This window comes from Myotis lucifugus, unplaced genomic scaffold (genome assembly GCF_000147115.1).
Source record: "Myotis lucifugus unplaced genomic scaffold, Myoluc2.0 scaffold_10, whole genome shotgun sequence".
NCBI lineage: Eukaryota > Metazoa > Chordata > Mammalia > Chiroptera > Vespertilionidae > Myotis > Myotis lucifugus.
This window is the reverse complement of record NW_005871058.1, coordinates 15,915,856-15,938,750: the sequence shown is the minus strand read 5'-3', so window position 1 is coordinate 15,938,750 and position 22,895 is coordinate 15,915,856. Positions and strand designations below refer to the sequence as shown.

Sequence of the window (22,895 nt, the reverse complement as noted above, 5' to 3'; positions counted from 1 at the left end):
CCATGATAGCTTTTCATGAAGAACCTTGTCCAATAGGGACAAAAGTAACTAGTTAAGTCAATGACATTGTCCCTCTTTCTTGAATTTATACTAGAGAATGTTGGCCAATGGACAAAGAGAGTTAGTCTATGATAGGCAGAGATAAGCAGAGTGAAAGATCTCTTTTTCCATTAGATACTAGCCAGACCCTACTGGTTTCTGGTGTTTATTAGGTCACAGTTTGAATCCATATATATCCCTTTTCCCAGGGATACCAGATAAATCCCTGGTTCTTGCTACCAAAACACCTCACTAATGCAAGCTATTTATTTTTTGAGGATTGGAGTTTTGTTTTGCTTCAGATTACTTTCAATTTCAGCTGAAGAACAAAAGTTATTATACTTACTAAACCACAAAACATAAAACACGGTTAGGCTATCAGAACCCAAAGGAGAGGAGTTTAAATATACAGGGGCTCTCATAATTTTCCCAGTATTCCATTTGGCAGGCCAAATGGAATACTGGGAAAACATGCAAATTTTCCCTCACATTTTTGGAGGAGGAAATGGATGATGTGAAAAGCATGATCTGTATGTGGGAGGGGAGGTAGGCAGAGAAGCTTGTGCTTAATGATCCCAGTCTGGGCTGTGAAATAGGTTATCTGTTTCTAAGGACAACTAACCCGAGGTTTGAGATGATTGAAAATTCTGAAATGTCCCATTTGGACATCATTTTAATGGATGGTTGCCTTTGTTGCCTAGCACTGGGCCCAGCAGAGATATTACATGAGAGTATCAATTTGCAGGGACTGAGTCATGAGAATTTCTTGGTTCTAATCAATAGCATCCAGCTGAAAGGGGAGTAGAAAAAAGCAAGAGAACCAAATAGAAGAGTTGGCAATGATGTGAAAAATCTTTGTGGCCAGGAAAACAATTTTATATTAATTTTTTTCTAAATGCCCTTAATTGTGATACAGTTCTTTTTTAATTTTTATTGATTTTGTTTTAGAGAGAGAGGAAGAAGAGGGAAGGAGGGAGGGAGGGAAGAAGAGAGAGAGAGAGAGAGAGAGAGAGAGAGAGAGAGAGATCAATCAGATCAATTGGCTGCCTCCTACATGCCCCTGTGGGAATCGAGCCCAAAACTTGGGCATGTTCTCTTGGGCATGTACTCTGACAGAATCGAACCTGCAACCTTTTGGTGCACAGGATAATGCCCAACCAAACTAAGCCACACCGGCCAGAGCTGTGATACAGTTCCTAATGCCACACAGAGTACAGCATCCTTTGAAGCTCTTATAATCAGCTCTTAACCCAGAATGTGAATATCCAGGAGTGAGGTAGGATCCTGTATTTTTCGTAAGTAGAGTACGCCCTTGGAGAGGCAGGAAAAAACTTCTTTCTTTCAAGTCTCAAACAGGGTCAAGGATGGCAGCCTCTTAGTGGTAATACTGCAGCCTGGACTAAGACACTCCAGGTAGCCACACATGTTGTCTCAGATGGCTTAGTCCTCATTCAAGACCCAGACCTGTGAGCTTGGTGGTAGGGGGGAGGGTGTGTTTTCTTGTCTTATTTTGATCTTCTGAGTAGTGATATCAGAATAAACAGGGACATAAAACACATTTAGCCTACAGAACACAAAGGAGAGGAGTTTAAATATACTGGGGCTCTCATAAGTAGGCAGAGTTAATGACAGCCTTGAAGCACCAGGACCAATGCTGGATACATTACAGAACTTTGTTTCTTTTTTGGTAAATTATGTTCACTGATGTCTACACTTCAAGTTTCTCCATAAATTTAGAAATCTATGTGCTGTCAGAGAATGCAGCTTAAAATAATATTATTTACATAGAAAAGTAAACACCTGTACATAGTTTTTAACATTTATTTATATCTTGTCATTTAAAGCCCCCATTATTGTTTTTAAATTTTTTAAAAATTGAATTTATTGGGGGTGACATTGGTTCACAGAACCATATACATGTCAAGTGTACAACTCAATAAAACATCATATGCACACTGCATTGTGAGCCCATTGCCCCAAAGTCTCTTTCCTTTCCTTTTGCCCCCCCCCCACCCAACATTGCCCAGCTCCACATACTCCCAAACCCCCTTTCCCTCTGGCTATTAGCTACCACCACACTGTTGTCTATATCTATGTGATGTTTTATATATAATATTTATATATATAATGTTTTCCTATTGTAATGTTTTATACACACACACACACACACACACACACATAATACTAGAGGCCCACACACACACACACACACACAAGGGACTCGGCCTTCGCAGCCCCTGCTTCATCCAGAAGGTCGTCCAGATGGTCATTCTGCTGTTAGGTCTAATTAGCATATTAGCTCTTTATTATATAGGATTTTTTTTTGCTTAATCCCTTCACCTTCTTTCATCCAATCCCTGAGCCTCCTCCTCTCTGATGAGGCCATAAATGTGAGTTAAATATGCAAAGCAGGCACAAATGTATATTGAAAAAGTAATCTACTGGGAAGAAGATTAATTTGGTAATAATAGAGTTGGGGTGGATAAACCTTCATGAAGACAGTTACATTATAAGGTCATCAAAAGTATGAGAGGTAGGACATGACAAGTCAAAGACAATAAATGAACAAAGAAATCATATGCCCTAATTTAGATGACTAGACGTCTTTTAAGTATTCAATGGAGAAAAGTGCTTCATCATAAATTTCTCAAAAGAAGTTTAATTAACAGAACATAATACATAACATCTGAAAGCGAGAAAATTAGCCTGGCAGAAGATATGCAGGAGCTGATATACTGGCTCACTGCCAGGAGGTTATTGGCTTCAGATCTACTTTCCATATTAGTTCAAGTCCTCTTGAATGGAAAGGGGAGGTGAGTGAACCTAGGCAAGCTCACCCATATCTAAGATCCTGCTCTTTACAGATCTGGTGGGTCAGATGAAATGGGGGGATGTGGAAGGACAGGACTCTGGCTGACACATAAAGCACATTTACATTTTTGCTTTAATCATGGCCCCGAAAGAGCTTTTTTTCATCCAATATATAGTTTATTTCCTTTTTTTAATGATAGGAGGTACTATTTGTAAGTTGTAACACTATACTTGCTCTGTCCAAGCAATGATACATCACTCTATTGTCTAAAGATGAAAGTAGTGAGTCCATATCTCACCATAAATCTTTTTCCAAATTGTTTTTCTGGACATAGTTCAAGTAGAACAACCAATTTATTTATGCCAGTCCTTGGTCTTTTTAGTGACCTCTTACTGAGTAATGTGTTAGATAAAGAGTCTGGTTAGCAAACAATAGCATGCTACAGAAACTCTACCAGCGCCTTGTGCTAGACATTCACATTGTTCTTTTCTCCCCCTTGGGAAAGAAGTCACAAGCTAGTTTCAGAAATGACAGCTTCATTCCAATGACTGTTCACCCCAAATTCATCTCAAATGTGAAATGTGTGTGTACGCATAAATGCACACTTATGCATTCACAGCTTGCCTTACTTGGTAAAATGGCTTGTTGCTTCCAGATCTGTGTCTTGTGGACGAAGATTATTGTACACATATTTCAAGTCTTGGATTCCACTTAGCTCTGGCAGTCCTGCATGTAGCATCTTGGCAAAACAAACACACAGACAAAACAAAAACAAAAAACAAATCTCAGAATAAATGTAAACAAAATCTTACTTGGTTAAGTTAGGTTAAGCTTACTACTTGGTTAATTCTACAAATACACACAAACAACTTTACATAGCAATGCCTTTCAGTTTGTAGCCATGAATAAGTATAAGTTCCTGTTTTTTAACCTCTTGTTAGTAGTAGAAGCAATAACAGTAGTAAAAATCAATAAAATTGTCAAAGTGTTTGCAGATTAATAATTTAAGCTTATCATAAACCATTGAAGTAAGCATGATAGAATTAGTTATCACTACTTATCTTCTTGTAGAAGAGGCATATTCAGTATGGTACAGCAGAAATTCTGAACCCACCATTTAAAATCTGAATGATCTTGAGAAAGTCTATTAACCTCTTTGAACCTTCATTTTCTCATTTTAAAAGTATATACAGATATACTCAACATATTCTGGGAGAATCAACGAGCTAATGAATAAAAAAGAGCTTTAACTCAAGCTGGTTTGGCTCAGCGGATAGAGCATCAGCCTGTGGACCAAAGGGTCACAGGTTCAATTCCAGTCAAGGCACGTACCTTGGTTGCAGGCTCCTTGCTCATGCAGGAGGCAACCAATTGATTCTCTGTCTTTCACTCTCTCTTCCATTCTCCCTAAAATCAATGAAAAAATATCTTGGGGCAAGGATTAACAACAACAAAAGCTTTATACATTATACATTGTTACAAAAAAATATATTACAGTGCCAGTTTTAAAGAAGAAAAACTTAATTCCCCCCAAACTGTAATTGAAGTGTCCGGGTCAAATGGCTGTAAACACACAGAGTGTGAAACTCATGACTCTGGTTCTTATTTTTTGTTCTTCCACGACTCTATGACTCAGGCTACCAGAGCACAATTTTCTCTAGTTAAGTGGTAATTGCATTTATTAAAGATTATTAAAGCACTGAAATAATCAAAGGCATAATTGTACAAAGGCTCAGGCATTTTTCTGCCAACCTTTAGAAAAGGTTGTTTTACGTTGTTTATGTTGTAGTGTAGACTGAAGGGATAATATTCTCTAGAGTCATAGGCAAAACTCTAGGAGAAAAAAAAATAGATCTTTGTGAAATAAATGTGAACTTTGCAAAAAAATAAAAAAGAGGAATGATGTCATCAGTACCTCTATGACTAAGATGAGAAATTATTTCCTGCTCTGGAATAGAGGCACTTTTATAGTTGTGGGAAGTTAAGAGCAATGCTGTTAATCCTAAAAATAAAGGGAACAACATATATAGATGTGCAGAGGAGAGCAAGATATCTTCCATTTGTTTACAGAAAGAAATCCATTATAGCTTTCTAGAACAGAGGGTGTCCTGGGGGTGAGTGACAAGAGATTGGGCTGAAAAGGCAAGTAGGGTAGGATGTTTTAGCAATATAAAAGATTTTGTGCTTTATCCTAAAGGCAAGAGATAGCTCTTTTACTGTTTTTACATGGGCAATAAAATACTTGAATTGTATTTTGGAGAGATCATTGTTGTTATTTTTGAAAAATAGATTTAATGAGGTCAAATAAGAAGCTGGATTAGGAGATTGTTTAGGCAGGAAGAGAAGTTATTGGATTTTAAATATAAGTAGAATTGAGAAACCTGGGTGATTGATTGGATATATTTGAAAGGCTGGATGAGGCCTAAACCATAGAGCACTAAATATAGATTTGGGAGTCAGCAGCATGTATATAGTAATTGGAACCATGAAAATGGATTAGGGGGTCCTGCAAAGTTGTCAATGCCTCTTCTCATGGATAATCAAACATCTCAAATCCATGATTAAATTTGAATAAATTCTCTTCTCCTATAAACTCTTCCTCCTCTTCCTGTTTTATATCTCCATTTTTACTTCCACTACTGTCCATCTACCAGAAAATTCATATTTGCTTTGATTCCTTCTTCCTCCCAGTTTCCAGTGTCAATTACTTAATTCTATAAAAACTGCCTCAACAGTCTCTTGTATTCATCTGCCTTTCCATTGCAATTACCGCCCTAGTTCAGCTCCTCATCTTCATTTGCTTAGAGAACTTGAATAGCCTTTTTCTAGTTCGCCAACCCTCTCTCTAATTACACAACTTCCCAGTTATCTTCTTGAAATATAAGCTATATGATGGTATTCCCTTCATCAAAAAACAAAGAAACTTCCAGGTTCTCAGGTGTTTATATATTAAAGTCCAAAATACATTTTTTGTTGTAAATGTCTTTCATAATCTCACTGTGATCTGTCACTTCACTCTTCTTGTCCACATAGCTCTTCATCTGTATCACAGATGGTACACTTGATTTCTTCCTTTTCCAACACATGTTATGCCCATGCTCTTTAAGCCTTCACATGTACTTATATTTTTACTGGAGGCCCTGTGCATGAAATTCATGCACCGGGAGGGGGGGGGTCCTTCAGCATACCTAGCCCCGGGGCCCCTCCCCTTTCCTCCCTCTGCGTGGCCGGGGCACAGACACTGGGCTCACATTGCTGGGGTGATGCTGCCAGTGTCCCGCCCCGGCCACTATGGGCACCACCATATTTGTCACGGAGTGATGGTTAATTACTCTTTTATTAGATAGAATTTCAGCCAGAATTTCTTTCCTCTTCCTCCTTGTCTATTGAAATCCTTTCTAAAGACTCAGATAAATGCTTCTTCATCCTTGAAGCTCCATAGAGCCTCTTAATAAGATATAATTACTGCTTTCTTTGTACTATAATCATATCTTGGTCCCACCACTTCCACAGGACTTATGGCTGCCAAGATGTTACTATATTTTGTTCATGTATATGTTTTTCATATTATATTTTAAGTTCTTTGAGAACAGGCACTGGATTTTTATTCAATGTTGAATCATCTATGCCTAGCATGAGCTTTGTAAATAGTTAGAACTTAATGAATGTCTGAAATAATGAATGCATGTATAAGTGAATGAATTAATAAAAAATACCTGACCCTATTAGCATTGAAAACCTATAAGAAGTCCAACATTCGACTACTAAGCTTAAAATCACCCCTAGGGAGATATGTTCTCAAAAGCAACAAGAGTCTAGATTAGGCTTTATCTTATCAGTTCTGTACTTTGAGTTCTAGAGACATCTGTGTACTTATTGAGGCAATTTCCCCCCTTATCACACTGTGATTGTCCATTTGCTGAGAAAATACTTCTTTCCTAGATCTGAATTGTTTTCTAGTTTCCATAGATACCGTGAATTTACACCTACTTGCTTAGGACTCTGTCAAACATTTCCTTGGGAAGTAGACCCTATGCTTACTCCTTCTTCTGCCAGCACACACACACACACACACACACACACACACACACACACCACATGAATGTGAACTGCAGCCAGCTTAAAATCAGAACCCCAGCTCTCTCCTTGTCATGTAGCTGATTAAAGGTAGCAAGTGCTGATTGAGGCTTTGTTGATGGTCTCCATTCCTTAGAGAGGAAGCTTCAAGTGCTGTGAATCTGTACATCTGAGTAAGGATTGCCTCAGACCTGAGCCCATTTAGCCATGTCTGTTCTCTGACCCTCAGAGATGTAGTTCAAGTGTCTCCTAGCATAGATCACAAGGGGAATGACTTCAATTGCAACTATAGGAAAGGGAAAGGGTGGATAGTACAAGTAATGAACAGATAAGTTCCTTTTTAAAGGATAGGGACATTAAACACGTTTCTACTTCTGTTCTCCTACTAAATCCACATCTATTTTGATAGCTGTGCTTCAGGAAGCCAGCAGTCTTACCACCACAAAGAGAAGTCAGAAAGATTTCTGCTGGGAAATATCTGACATAATAATGAGTGTGAAAAACATCTTAAAATGGGTGAATGGTCCCTATGTTCTTTGGGAACCTTCCAAATAGCTGGTATTGATTTTTTAATGAGAGGAAAGCTGATGAAATACAGAATTTTATGTTAGTGAATTCAGCCAGCGACACTCTTGAGTCTCCTGCAGATGTGCTTTTCAGCAAGATGGAGATTTCATGGATTATTTTTCCCCCAATTTTCTCAGGAGTAAATATGAAGGACTGTGGATATCTGGAAACATGCTGCTTCCTACCGAGTATGAGCCATTAACTCTATAGTGGACTTACCACATGCTTGTGTTCATAGTTCTGGCTATTGATCATTCATGGAAGGTAGAACTTATGACTCATATCAAGTATTTCTCAAATTATATCTGTGTCATGGTGTGGTCCAATGAGTTCTTTTTAGAGAAGTTTACACATCAAGAGTCAGTTTGAGAGAGAATTGAGGGAACTGTAGATTACCCACATAGGTAGAAAATAATCTTTCATAAATTTAAATTAGTTTTTATTATAAGAAGCTATAGTATGGCAAGTGTGGCCCTGAAACCTTTACTAATGCTTTGAGTATATACAGAATGCCATGTGAAACCTGAAAAGAAGAAAATTGAGAGGTAAATGACCAGAGCAGAGGGAATAACACACTGTTGTTTTACATATATATATATTTGTTCATTGGTCTAATTGGTTCACATTGCCTCTGATCTCTGTTTCAAACACTGTGACAGCCTAAATCTAAGATTATATGCTTAATCTGAATTAGTATTTTTCACTGCAAATTTTCTTCCTTAGTCTCAAAGTCAAGACTTGAGTAATTAAAACATGGAGAGATTTTCTTGGATATATTATATACCAGAAACCTTCAACATCTGATTTTAATAGTATATTATGAGAATTTTTAAAATACTTGGTTAAAATAACATACATCTACATTTTAAATGAAATAAGATTACATTAACTCTATAATTTAATGATTATTTAATGTATTATGACTCATGCTAGCAGTTTTCTTTTTAGGTAGGCAGAAAAGCTTACTAAATAAGAGAAAAAAGTTCACTGATAGTTTTCTGAATCGATTTTTTTCAAAAAGCCGTTCTTTCACATTAGTGTGCTCACTTATTATCATTCAGCATAATTTTAGTGTCTCCTGAGAAACAGCGTAAACTCTATTTGTGCTTTTCTGCTTTGGGTTTAATTTGAAATGTCTGTGACTGGTTCAAGTAGTAGTTAGTATGCTACTTACTCTTGTATGTAGTTATTTACAGCATCATGGGCATTTAGAAAAGTTCGGTTACTGTGTACATGAACTTTATCTTCCTTAATAAATTGAAAATTTTAAGTCTAACTGGGTTTCATATGATAATGTATCCTCCCCAATTTCTGGCATATAGTAAATACTCAAGAACTCATGGATGCATGAGTTAGAGCCTGTCAGAGCCCAGGTAGATATTAGAGTAGATCCCACCTGAATATTTTTTATGTAAGTGGAGTCAAGGTCACAGACTCAGTCCTTGTATAATTTCCTTTGTGGTATAAACACAGATTATGAACCATAAGGCATCTCATGATTACAATATGGCCTAATAGAATTGGGAGATAAAATACAAACCTACCCCTATGAGTCACTGATTACTATTGGAAAGCCAACTTGAAGATTCTGGAGATGGACAGAACCTTATATATCCAATTTACATATGAAGGAACCAATGTCTGTTTGTAGGGCTACATGTTTATAATATTTTTAGAAATTCTCCTTTTTCAAGACAAAAGAGAAGTAAGGTACATATGTTATTTTAAAGTTAAAACAAGGATCCAAGTAAAATATTCATTACAATAAGGTCAACATTTGTTCAGTATTACCTAACAACTTTTCTGCAGTGATGGCAATGTTTTATAGCTGTGCTGTTCAATGTGGTGCTACTAACCATGTGTGTCCACTGGAGTGCTATTGAGCACTTGAAATGTGGCTAGTGAGACTAAGAAGCTGAATTTAAAATTTATTCAATACAAATTAAATTTAAATCACCACATGTGACTAGAAGATACTGTATTGGATAGTACTCTTATAGATGAACAAGGGTCTAGTATAATAAATTAACTGAACCCTACTATATGGCAGATGCTGCGCTAAATGCTTTATATTAATTATCTATTAGGGTTATTATGAAATGTAATCAATTAATACACATAAAGATCTTAGCATGGTGTTCATGCAAAGCATTTGCTATTAGGTGTGCATTCATCAATCCTACATCTAAAAGGTAGATGCTATTATCTTCATTAATAGATGGAAAAACAGAGTTTTACCGAAGTTAAGTAATATACTCCGAAGAATGTAGCCAGTAAAATACCAAACTAGGATCCAAACACAGGAAGACCTGGTTACCAAGTTTTTGCTTTTAATAACATCAAGTACAATTATTGTCAGCTGAAGCCTCTAAACCAGTTTTTGTTTTAACATGGTTTTTTAAAAATTGATTTTAGAGAGAAAGGAAAGGAGAGGGATAAAGAGATAGAAACATCAATGAGAAACCTTGATTGGCTGCTTCCAGCACACCCCCAACTGGAGATGGAGCTAGCAACCTGGGCATGTGCTCTGTATGGGAATCAAACTGGTGAACTCCTGGTTCATGGGTCCACACTCAAGCAGTTGGACTAAACCAGTTATCTGTATAATAAAAGCTTAAGCCACCGTTAGGGCGGAACAACCAGAACGACTGGTCACTATGATGCACACTGACCACCAGGGGACAGATGCTCAATGCAGGAGCTGCCCCCTGGTGGTCAGTGTGCTCCCACAGGGGAAGCGCCGCTCAACCAGAAACCTGGCTGATGGCTGGCGAGGGCAGTGACAGTGGTGGCAGGAGCCTCTCCCACCTCTGCGGCAGCACTAAGGAGCAGCGAGCCGAGTGGTAAGGAGCAGCAAGCAGGGGGGCAGTAAGGAGCGAGGGGTCCTGGACTGCAAGAGGGTGCAGGCTGGGCTGAGGGACCCCTCCCCACTGCCCAGTGCACAAATTTCATGCACCGGGCCTCTATTTTTTTGATAATCTCACTGACTCCGAACATCATACTGATTTCCAAAGGTGTATTTCTCTTACACCTAGTGTGTATGTATGTGACCAAATGAATCACTACATTTCTTTCCAAGAAGATATTTTAATAGATCTCTCCCCTCTCACCCTGCATACATGATCATCATCTCTTTGTATTGGATAGTGGAATAAAACATTAAATTTTCCCCTTTGGTCAGCAGAGAGCATATAGGACCATGACTCAGCAGACCCAATATATACTACTAAATGTAGCATGCTCTAGTTGAATTGCTAGCAAACTTTTTGACTCGAGGGCCACAATGGGTTCTTAAACTGGACTGGAGGGCCGGAACAAAAGCATGGATGGAGTGTTTGTGTGAACTAATATAAATTCAAAGTAAACATCATTACATAAAAGGGTATGGTCTTTTTTTTTTTTTAGTTTTATTCATTTCAAATGGGCCGGATCTGGCCCGCGGGCCGTAGTTTGCCCACTGCTGCTCTAGTTGAATTGCTAGCAAGTCACCCCACATTTTTGACCCTCACTTTCTAATCTGAAAAACAGGCAAGTGATCAAAGGCAGTGATTAGGAGAGAGCCAGGAAAAATCCTTGCCTTGTTTACATCATTGGATTGCCGTAATGTGTGAATGTGATAGTTTTTAAAAGCACTTTTGAAAAAAATCTGAAAACAATACAACTGATACAATATTCTAAATTACTGTCCTTGATTTAATAAAAATATACTGAGATAACCCCTGATTATATCAATATTATTGAATAGAAATGTTTCAACAATAACTGTGAACTAATGTAATGACTTATTAAGAAATGTGTTTATAAGCTATACAATGGTATTTTTAGTTTGTTCATTTCTTTTTATTTTGAATAGCTCTTTGGGGAACTCCAAGCTATTAGCAAAAATGGACTGCCCAAAGACAGACATAAATGAAGCTTATGATTTTTGTTATTGCCACAAGGGACTTACCATTTCTAGGAGGTTCAAGAGTAGTTGACTGTGCCTTCTGACAATATTATAAGCTCGACAGCAAAGCTCCACAAAATCTTGGAAATGTTGTGGGTTTTTCCCACCCTCTGTAATAAAGTATTCCATCTCTGAAGTAAAAATAAAAGGGGCTCGGTCCCTATAAGCCAAAAACAATAGCAACCTTAAGCAGGAGAAGTGCTTTGTAGGATTAAATTAGGCAGTTACAACAACTTATTTCCATTAATTTTTTGTAGCTATTTTCTCTCTGTTCTAATGGATGAACCTCATTCATTGTGGGACAACTGGAGAAACTAATTGCAGACTTTGGATAATATAGCAGGCCTGCAACAGAGAGGGAAGGACAAGTTATTTTACAATGTCAGCCTATATTGTCTCAAATGTTTAATTCCAAGTTATATGCGATGGGAATACTATCCATTAAAATTAATGTAAGGACAAATTAATAATAAAGGTGATTTTCAGAAAATACATTTACTACTAAATTTTGAAATGATCAGAAAGATCATTTTTTTTTCCTTTGAAAATATGCTGACCCTTTAGGAAAGAGTTTCACATAAAAGCTGAAATATGTAATGACAAGTTCTTTCAGAAGGCAGTCTATGAAAAAAGCAGATATTATTAATTCACTATCATATGCTTAATAAGGAAAAAAAGACGTAGCCATATTTCATTTCACACTAGTCCCAATAAAATTACTTATCGGATAGGAGGAAATATAAGCTGACCATGTTGGTATATAAGTAACATCGCCCCCTATAATCCCATGGTTGGAAAAAAAGTAAGCAAAGGACCAGAGAGATGGTTCCCTTAATGTTTTGTCTTTTTTTTTTCATGTTATTTGAGACACAAAGAGACCTGAGATGAAGGGTTAGCACTTCTAATAGAAACTATCAAAGAAAAGATTGGAAACCTCTCTGTGATTAAGCCTCACTCACTGAATAAGAAAAATACAAAAAATTTTTTATGCTGATTTGGCCTAACTAAGGGTTATTGAATGGAATTTTTGAAATAATTTTAAGAGTCTTAAAATTACAACTTCCTGAATTACTTTTTGCTTTTCTCTTCAATAGAGAAAAATGTTTCACCAAATTGATTTTTCTTGGAAAGTTCTTGTAGTTATGTTCAAATTTGTGTGATAACACATTTCCTTCTTTCATGGCAACCAACATTATAAATCAGATGAAGAAACACCATAGTGAAAGTCAAATACAAAAGAAATATCCAAGTTAGAGAAATGTAAACTAATAATAATAATGAAGAACATAATTTTAGCTGTGTTTAAATATCATAGTCTAAATTTTCAGTGTACTCAACAATATAAATCTTGCATCATTCCTATATGATTTACATGGCTAACTTCCTTTTTTTAAAAATATATTTTTATTGATTTCAGAGAGGTAGAGAGAGATAGAAACATCAATGATGAGAAAGAATCATCCATCAGCTGCCTCCTGCATACCCCCCACTGGGAATTGAGCCTGCAACCCGGGCATGTACCCTGACCAGGAATCAAATCCTGGTTCATAGGTTAATGCTCAATCATGCTACATGGCTAACTTCTGAGCAATTTTTAAAATAACAAAATTAGACTGAAGTTTTTCTATAAATGGAAAGAAGCCTCACAGGTGAAATAAAACCCTACCCCATTTCTACAGACTGTAGGAGTCATAGCTGCGAATTGGTTTATCAGTCTACTCAAATGTGAACCTAATCCCAGATTGCAGAATCCATGTACTAGAGCCCATAGCTCAAGTTTAAGCAATATTTATGAATCTGAGAAATAAATTGGTTGTTGCAAGAAGGAAGATTGGAAACTATTAGATCTCTTACAGTCTATACAATTACTGAATTCTGAATCATATGTAGAAAATATCTCATTTATAGTTGTGCGAATACACAAAAACTTTTTGTTGTGACTATACTTTTGTTCAGATTATTGTTTTAACCATTACTTGTCCAAGACCCACCTGTTCCTGCTTCTATAGCTTTGACCTTCTACCTGTTTTGTTTCCTACTTCTAGGAAACACCCAATAACTTAGATAATTGATCAAAAATGTTTTTCTTATAAGAAGTCTTCTGTAATTAACCTACCCCTTGCTGATTTCTCTTTTACTTTGCCTTACCTTTTTACCTAGCCCTATAGCTAATATATTCTATTCTTTATAATCTCTAGTAATCTTATAAATTTTTTCCTCACAAATGATCTGTGTGATTTTCAAGAGTAGAAGAAATATTTTATCTTTCTTTTTTGTGTTCTTAATGTCTCAAACAACATTTTTGTTGGTATTCTGTTATATGAAATGAATGAAACAATAAATAAACATAGTTTACACAGTGAAGAGTTTGTGATAATTTAACATTTATGTGGGAAGGGAATGTGAACAAACTTATTTGTTATGGTTTTGTCATTTTGTTGTCAAAGTTAATCTTTTTATTAACATGATCAGTCTTTTGTTGAAATCACTATTCTGTAAAATTGCTGAGAGTATTTTATATATTTCCAATAGTGGTGAGAAATGAGTAGTAGTTTTAAAATATACATGTTTTGGGGAAATTTAAGAATATTTCTATTACAAATACTACTTATTAAGGAGTTAAATAAATTGATATGGGAAATATCAGGACAATTAATGATTTATTGTTTGTTATTACTTATGGATAAACTTCCATTTTAACCATACTGTAGATATCATCCCTTCATATAAAGTCACAAGAATACCAAGATAATTATCATTAAGAATTTACATTTGTTAAAGGTAAGAAAAAAATTAAAAGAGAGTAAGCAATCATGCCTGCCTTTCACACATAACAGAGTATATTGCCCATGGATGAGAAAATGGCTCTGCTACTTTAACACTTGGGCTTAGGTTTTGAATGCCTCTCACAGTACAATCATCTTACAACATATTGGATTGCAGTTGTTAAAGATTTGAATTTACTATATATCATGGCCATAAATTCAGGAACTATGTCATCTGGACCTAACTAATGAAGCAGCCATTTTGTGCCAATGCTGGAGAGTCAACAGGATGTGTTGGGATTATTGAGAAATGGGAATATCAGTCTCCTACATGACATCTTCCCAAGGGTCATACGAGCTACTGCCCAATAGTCTGGACAAGTTATAACAACTAAGTTAGTTCTTGATTTGTGAATTAGAGAAAATAACAGTAGTTACTTCAAAGAGTTCCTCTGAGGATTAATGAAACTAATGCATTTCAAGTAATTATGATGATTTAAGTGGTAATTTTGACTATTTCCTTTAGAATCTGGTTCCCTACCCTGGATGATACAGCACCATACTAAGGAGAACTTTCTTTCACCTCTCCCAGTGATAATCCACAACAATTTGAGAACTACATATTTCAATATTGGTGATATGGAGAGTGGCATAGAAAGGCAGACAACTCTATTAAGGACTCATGACAGTAGAATCAGTCTTCTGGGCTCTGTGAACATACTTATCTCTTCCTTTTGTAAGACAGTTCATCTAGAATTTATTTGAGTAACTAATAAAGTCTGTAAATGAATGTACACAAATTTTAGTCCCAGGTTTGAAAGATTTGAGTGTTTGAATATGTGTTCATACCTGGAACCAAAATGGGGTACATTTCAGTAATGAGGTACATTTTATTACTGAAATTACTATTTATTTCATAAAATTCATATATTATTATCCCCTGGAAATATCATAGTAATATTATACTATCTTATTTTAAAATTTCTAAAACTTGCAGACTCTCATCATAGTGGTTGGTGAAATTAGAGTACAAATAAATGACTAGAGAGTACTTTGAGAAATGTTTAAGTATACACTTTTCCTGATGTCACAAATGACCTACATTTCAGAGAGCACATTTTGCTGTCCAACACAAGTCTCCTTTTTAATATCCATGAGTTAATTGAGAAGGCAATTTGGAATCTCTATTGGATAGGATAGAGACTTTTATAATTAGACAACACAGGAAGCCTCATAGGTGCAATATAATGATAACATAAGGGTTTATGTACTATTACAGAAACAACTTGTGACACTGTGAGATGTCCAAGCTTTTGGCAATTATTAACAAATAATATCTTATACCTAAAACATGTTTTTCTCCCAAAGTCTAGCCTCTTTTATAAGTGCACTGTGAGTCCTAAGTTAGACTCTGGGAGGTCACTCATCTTTAACTGCTGAGTAACTTTAGATCATGATGTGAGTTTCCTGTGGCCTCAGATACACCATCTCCTTTATTTGAAATGGGAATTAAAACAGCTACCTCTTCAAAATTATTAGTCCTACTTTCCTAAGTCAGATATTTTGGGTGTGAGTTTATAGTAGATCAGGATTTTATGAGGACAGGAAGAGACTGGTCAGCTCCTCCAAATTCCCATGATTTCCCCCCTTGAACTTGAATTCAAGGGAAAATGTACAGTTATGCTTTCAAGGGAATTTCAGCAATTGTTTGGAATAGAAGTTAACATGGGTATGAAGAAAAAGTTATCAAAACTATAATGCTTGGGTAAAATTGGATTATGGTATCACACTTTAGGTTCTAAGATGAAGGCAAAATCAAAAATAGTCCCAGGTTACCTCTGAGACATTTAAATCACCCCCAAAATTTACCATGTGCACGATCAAAATTTATGTATCAAACTTGAAATGGACATTTTATCTTTTACAAGTTTAACACCAGGAGTTTTTCCCCTGGCATAAGATCAGGTACTCTTTCTTCAGTTGAACACCAGATGAAGTTCTTACTACTATACACTGGGGCCTTGACTTACGAGTGTCCCGACTAACGAGTTTTTCAAGATACGAGCTGTCTCTCGGCCGATTTTTTTATTTGAGTTGTGAGCTAAAATTCGGGTTACGAGCCAGCTTCAGATACCCCACCGCTAGTTGGCGCAGCGAAAGTCACAGTGAACGCCACAACATCAGCCCAGCATCACATGTCTCACTCGTTCACTTTTTGATTTGACATACGAGTAATTTGAGTTACGAGCTCCATCACAGAACTAATTAAAGTCGTAAGTCAAGGCCTCACTGTACTAGACTCTTGCTCAGAAGACATTTGCATTCTTTCTTTAATCACTAGATTCAGACTCAGGGCTATGAAATGCTAATACTGACAGGCACATTGTATCTTAGACCAACTCAGGAGTCAGCACTTGAGCCTTCCATTTTAAGCAAACTTTGTTCACAATGGGGCATAGGCAAGAAGGCAGAGTCTTTATACTATTATCTAAGTTGTTCTCTCCCTCCCTCTATCATTTCTTTCATTTTATTTCCTTTCTCTCACAAAACTTTCTTCCTTTCTCAATCATCCCCAACTCTACATCTGAAAACCTACAAGTCTCCCTTTGAATAAATTTTTTTTTTCAACTAGAGAAACTGTTGATTTTATTTGTTCGTTTTTTTTTATTTCTAATGAGAAGGGGCAGATGGATATAAATAAAATTACTCAAAAGAATCCAGGTGATAAAACATAGTGGAATAATGAGGTGAAGTAGAAGAGGAATAAATAATAGGAAGTAAATGGCAATGACAACCTTTATTTCTTGAAATAGTCTATGTGAGAGCACTCTGAAAACCCAAAGCGCTATTCAAATGCTAGGAGGAGTTTGCCTAGAACTGACTTTGTGATTAGCAGAGCCTTTGTGATACTTATAGTATGCCATTTTTAAAAAATTATTTCATTGTTGTAGAAAAAAATATAACATAAAATTTACCATCTTAACCATTTGTAAGTGTACAGTTCAGTGGAATCAACCATTACTGCCAGCCATCTCCACAATTCTTTTCATCTTATAAAACTGAAACTCAATACTCATTGAACAATAACTCCTCATTTTTCTTTTCTCCTAACTCCTGGCCACCACCATTTAACTTTCTGTCTCTATGATTCTGACTACTCTAAGTAGCTTCTATAAGTGGAAGTATGCAGTATTCTCCTTTTTGTGACTGAACTTATTTTGTTTAGCATAATGTCCTTAAGATTTATCCATGTTGTAGTATGCATTAGAATTTTCTTCTTTTAAGGCTGAATAATATACTGTTGTATGTATATAACACATGCTGCTTACTCATTCATCTGTTGTTGGACACTTGGGTTGCTTCTACATTTTAGTTATTGTGAATGATGATGCTAAGAACTTGGATGTATAAATACTGTTTTAATCCTTGCTTTTAATTCTTTGGGATATATATGCAGAAGTGAAATTGCTGGAACATATGGTAATTCTATTTTTATTTTTTTAAGGAATAGAGATACCATTTTCCACAGCAGCACTAGCATTAGATAGTCCCACTAACATTGCAAAAGTGTGTCACTATATCTACATTCTTGCTGACACTTGTTTCCTGTTGTTTGATAGTAGCCATCCTCATGATATGAGGTAGTGTGTCTCAAAGTTTGTGTCTTAACCCACAGACTCCCAAATGTAGAGTGACCACTACGTAAAAATCCCTTGGTAAGTTTCCAGTCATAAAACAGAATATGCCAAGTTATTAATAATTTTGTCTTTAGAAAAATTATACTTTTCAGGTCAAAAGAAATAAAGTTTATGGCATTTTTGTAGTCATCAACTAAGACTGAGCCTCTGTTAAGTGTCAGGTGCTAGCTAGGTGCTTAAGATACAAAGATGCATTTAAGACACTCACAGTTGAAGAGTTATTAGAAGGTGTATGTTTCTTCTAGAAAATTTAGATGAGTCCTTCTTTGAGTAAAAAGAATTGCAATGCTTCTTATTAAACAATTGTGTGAATAACAAACCAGTAAGACTCATAGAATTTCTTTCTTTATTTTTAATCCTCACCTGAGGATATTTTTCCATTGACTTTTTTTAGGGAGAGTGGAAGAGAGAGGGAAAGACAGAGAGAAACATTGATGTGAAAGAAACACATCACCTGGCCAGGGCCCGGGTCGGGGAGGAGCCTGCAACTGAGATATGTGCCCTGGACCAGAATCAAACCCAGGACCCTTTGGTCCACAGGCTGACACTCTCTCCACTGAGACAAACTGGCTAAGTCCGACTCAGAGAATTTCAGAGAAAACTAAGATAGTAATGAAAGCATGTGGAAGATCATTAATACCTGTATAGCATTTGGATTACTATGAATATTGCACTAAACCAGGATGATTAGACCAAGACAAAAATTAATATTTTAATCTGCTAAGGGAGTTTTGTTTTCCAAAGATGGTTTTAAATTGAGAATATTTAGAATATAAACATTTTAATACTTAAATTAGAAAACATCAAAAATCTTTAAATCAGTGGTAATTAACCATTGAAGATAATGTCAAAATGATCATAGATACTTGAAAAGAATATAAACCATGTTGTAAGAAGATAGCTATATAATATTTAGACCATCCTGGCTAGAAATAATTTAACAAGAAAAGAACAGAGTTTGCATTTTATTTTGTTGAGTTCTGGAATGATTTTTTCATATGTTTTAAATGGATGATGTGTGGTGGTATATATTTAATAACTAGTTCACTTTTTTATAGAAAAAAGCTGTGATTTCTAACATTTGCCAATTTTCATCATGTATACATTCCCACTATGGCTGATTTTAGTCTACCAATGTGATGTCATTGAATGTGGAGTTGAGAAGTAATAGACACAACAAGCTCTTGGAAGCTGGTCCAGCGCATCTCTGCTTACGTCTAAAGTTATTTCTGAAGTCAAGCATGATTTGGTGAAATACGTTACCATCTAACTAAACCTGACAGATAGTACAATCCAGTCTGTCAGTCAACAAGCCTCAAAGTCAGAGAACTTAAAGGACTAATAGTTCAATTTTTGACTTTCAAAGCACACACTCTCAAAAGGGAGTGGGCTATAAGGGTCAATGGGAGAAAAAAGGGACACATGTAATGCTTTCAACAATAAAAAATTTTTTAAAAGCACCAAAATATATTTTGATAATTTAAAATGAAAGAAATAATTGTCACCTAGAGATGCATTCTCTTTTCTTGTCACTTCATTTGGAATACTTAGTTATAATTAATTACAATAAACATGTATAGACCCCTCAATGCTAGGCACTCTCCTAAGCTCTTTACATACATCAATTAATTTAATGTTCAAAACAATCTGTTTATAGATGACTAAGCTGAGGCACAGAGAAGCCATTTGTTCAAGGTCATATCATTGGCACATGTTAGTATCAGATTAAAAAACACACCGCACAATCTATCTCTGGGGTACCTGACCTTAACCACTGCTCATACACTCTCTAAAAGTATCTAAAAAGAAAGCTATAAGAAATACTTCATCAAGTTTAGTATTGAGAAAGTGAAAGATGATATAGAACATGGAAATATGCTCTGAAAGACTAAAAAGTATGACTCAATGAGTTAGGAGAGCAATGAACATCACCAATAAAGACCGGTCTTAATTTTTCCTCTAAAAGAAAGTTATCAAAAAACTGAGCTGAACTTTAGAATTTATTACAAGAGTATCTTTTAGGCAATGAAAAATGACTATATAGAAATCATTGTTACAGGGGAAATTTGAGTGAAAAATTGTGTATGCATAATTGAACCACTTTAATTTGAATCTTTGTGAGAGAAAATAGAGCAATGAAGATAATAATTAAGCAATACTTTAGAAGAAAAACTATTATGTTTCAGAAAGCTGGTGAAATTTGTCAGTATTTTCATTATAGGGATTAGCCAAATGTTCCCAGAATCATTTATCTAATCCCATAATTAAATCCCATAATTAAAACCAATAAGGAAGGATTGCTTGTTTACATACAGGATGTGAAAACCTTTATATTCATTACTGACATTTGATTTCTTTCTTTCTTCAAAGTTAGAAAGTCTATAGGAGCCTCAGATTTGGTCTAAGCATGAAGATGGGCTTTCCAGATTTCTGGAAAATGGAATTCAGAGGAATGGTTCAGGGACACCTGGGCAAGGAATCCAAATGAGAGTGTTGCTGGGCTGACTCATGAGGAGAGCCTGATGTTTGCAAACCTTTCCTAAACAGAGTTACACAGATGGTTAGTGAGAGATGTTCTGAAATGGTGATGTATGTATGAGTATGAAAAGGCAATAGTCCAGCAAGAAATCAATTTTATTCTCAAAGATCCATCTTAGGTAGTTTATGTTGGCATTTTAATACCAAAGTATGGCCATCTGGAGAAAGTTCATCACATTCTATTGTAGGAGACATTATTATTTTTTCTATGGAGGTGCTGTTTTTAGCTAAATGACTGATTAGTCTTTGGAATGGTTTGATCCCATTTCTACTTTTATATGAAGTATCCTTTTTAAAGCAAGGGACATTGGCCTTATGCTTCTGGTTTCCTTGACTTCAGCTTAAATAAGATTTAAAAAATCTATTCAACCAACAGCTTTTTCCTTCTTAGTAAATGATATAATTATTTGCTAAAACCAAAAACCCAGGAGTCAATCTAGAACATTTTCTTTTCTTCTTCTAACCCACTGGGCCCCCACCTCAGCCCAAACAATTAGCAGGTTCTGTGGCTCATTCTAAAAATATATCCTAAATCTGTCAGTTTGCATCACTTTTTACCATTAAGGTCTTGCCTTAACTATTGCAATAGCCTCCTAACTGGTCCCCTGGACTTAAAATAAAAGCCAACCTCCATACCATGTCTTCAGTGGCCTACTTGTTTTGGCCTCCACCAGACTCCTCACCTTTACCTCCTACTGCCTGCCCCTCTCTATCTCACCTTCAGGCCTCAGGCTTTCTTGTCACTGGAACATGTCATGCTTATTTCAATGCTAACGGTTGATAGTTTTGCTTTTCTTTCTTCTCATGGATCTTCACAAGTACCACGCATTACACAGCTGCTTCTCATCTCTTCCAAAAGGCTTCTTTAAAACAGCATCCCTGCCTCAGTCACTGTCTATCCCATTTCTCTGCTTCAGTTTCTTAATAAAAAATTAAATACCTTATTTCCTCATATTATTTCTTTGCATGTTAACTTGTTTAATGCCTGTCATCTCTACTAGAAAGAGATCAGGTTTTGTATATGTCTTGTTTAATGTTGTAGCCCCAGACTCTTGATCTAGATGCTCACTAACTATATTTACAACGATTTAAGACTGATTGGGTTCAGGAAGTGTGCAAGTTTTATGATATGTGGACCAGGGGTGGTGAATGATATGGGCAATATATCAGAAGCATTGAGACCATAAACTTATGCCTCATTGTCTATTCAAGGTTTATTAAAACCCCCCAAAATATTGTATTTCAGATAATTCAGACTAGAACAGGATTAGTATCGCATAGGAGAGGACCAATTTAGTCCACTAACTATTTTAGGAAACAAATTTTTCCATTAACCATCTATTGAAAAAAATTTTCCTTTAGTGTGTTAGATTTTTTAATTGTTTGTTTTCTTCAGGGTTTTGAGAGATTGGGAGCAAGTCAAATGCTGGATTTTTATGCCATTATATATCACTCTAAGATATTACTTAATTACTGTAATAAAAATTATTTGTGCACTGACCTCTTTATCCCTCCAAATGTTTGTGCATGACCTAAAATTTTTCCAAAGTCAATATGAAACATGTGGCCTGACTTCGTCAGCATGATATTGTCGTTGTGACGGTCACAGACTCCCAGGATGAACGTTACCACACACCAGCCAGCACAGGAATAGAAAAAGTTGCTCAAGGCCTAATAAATTGAAAAACAATAACACAAGAATAGCACACACATAAAAATGAGCAAATGCATTCACATCAGAGTTAATGGTAAAAAGTATGAGGAAAGCAAAATTACATAATCAAGAACCACTTCTAGATTTCAGCTGAGAGAAAGGTATAATTAAATAACTAGTTCTTGATATGTGACAGAAGAACATGAAGTGATATCTTCTTTAGCCTAATAGATACATATTTTCATTGAAATGAGGAAAATATCTCTTTCATTCATCTGTAGCTAAATTTCAGAATTTCTAGAGAGGATTCTTGGTGTGATTTTTTTTGATGTCTCAAAAATACATTACTGAATGATTTTTTTCAAGGTAAAAGAAGAAACAATATGACTTAATATTGCCTATCCCAGAGAAATGTAAAATATCAGCTGTTTAATATTTGAATTTTTAACACAGAAAAAGCTATGTTGAAATATCTGTAATATTTTATGTTTATAGTTGTTTATGCAAATGGATCATCTAGTCGATGTCTAAAAGTGTCTTGGTACAGTATATATGAATGAATGCTTGTGTCGGTAGAAACAGATTACTGTTAAGTCAATTGTGGCTTATGCTTCTTTAATGAACAGAGGTATCTTGCCAAAATTACTCTATGTTTTCAACGTGGTATCCTGGTTGTGCATCATTTTCATCAATGATTCAACCATGAGTACCCTTGATGTAACCATGCGTGATTGGTTGGGCTACAGTTATGAGTCCCCTCGAATGGTGTGGCTGACTTGCTGGACAGGCAGTCTATGTC

The 22,895-nt window shown here is 35.8% G+C and overlaps 1 protein-coding gene across 1 annotated transcript in view; it reads right to left on the bottom strand.

The window, feature by feature from the left end:
* The window catches only part of PIK3C2G (phosphatidylinositol-4-phosphate 3-kinase catalytic subunit type 2 gamma), a 268,815-nt gene that overhangs the window by 58,156 nt on the left and 187,764 nt on the right, over positions 1-22,895 (bottom strand). The window contains exons 24-26 of the mRNA XM_014451731.2: positions 21,944-22,113; positions 11,445-11,601; positions 3,481-3,590 (exon numbers count right to left, since the gene is read on the bottom strand). Coding sequence (XP_014307217.1) covers positions 3,481-3,590; positions 11,445-11,601; positions 21,944-22,113 — 437 coding nt within the window. The remainder of the gene's footprint in view (positions 1-3,480; positions 3,591-11,444; positions 11,602-21,943; positions 22,114-22,895) is intronic.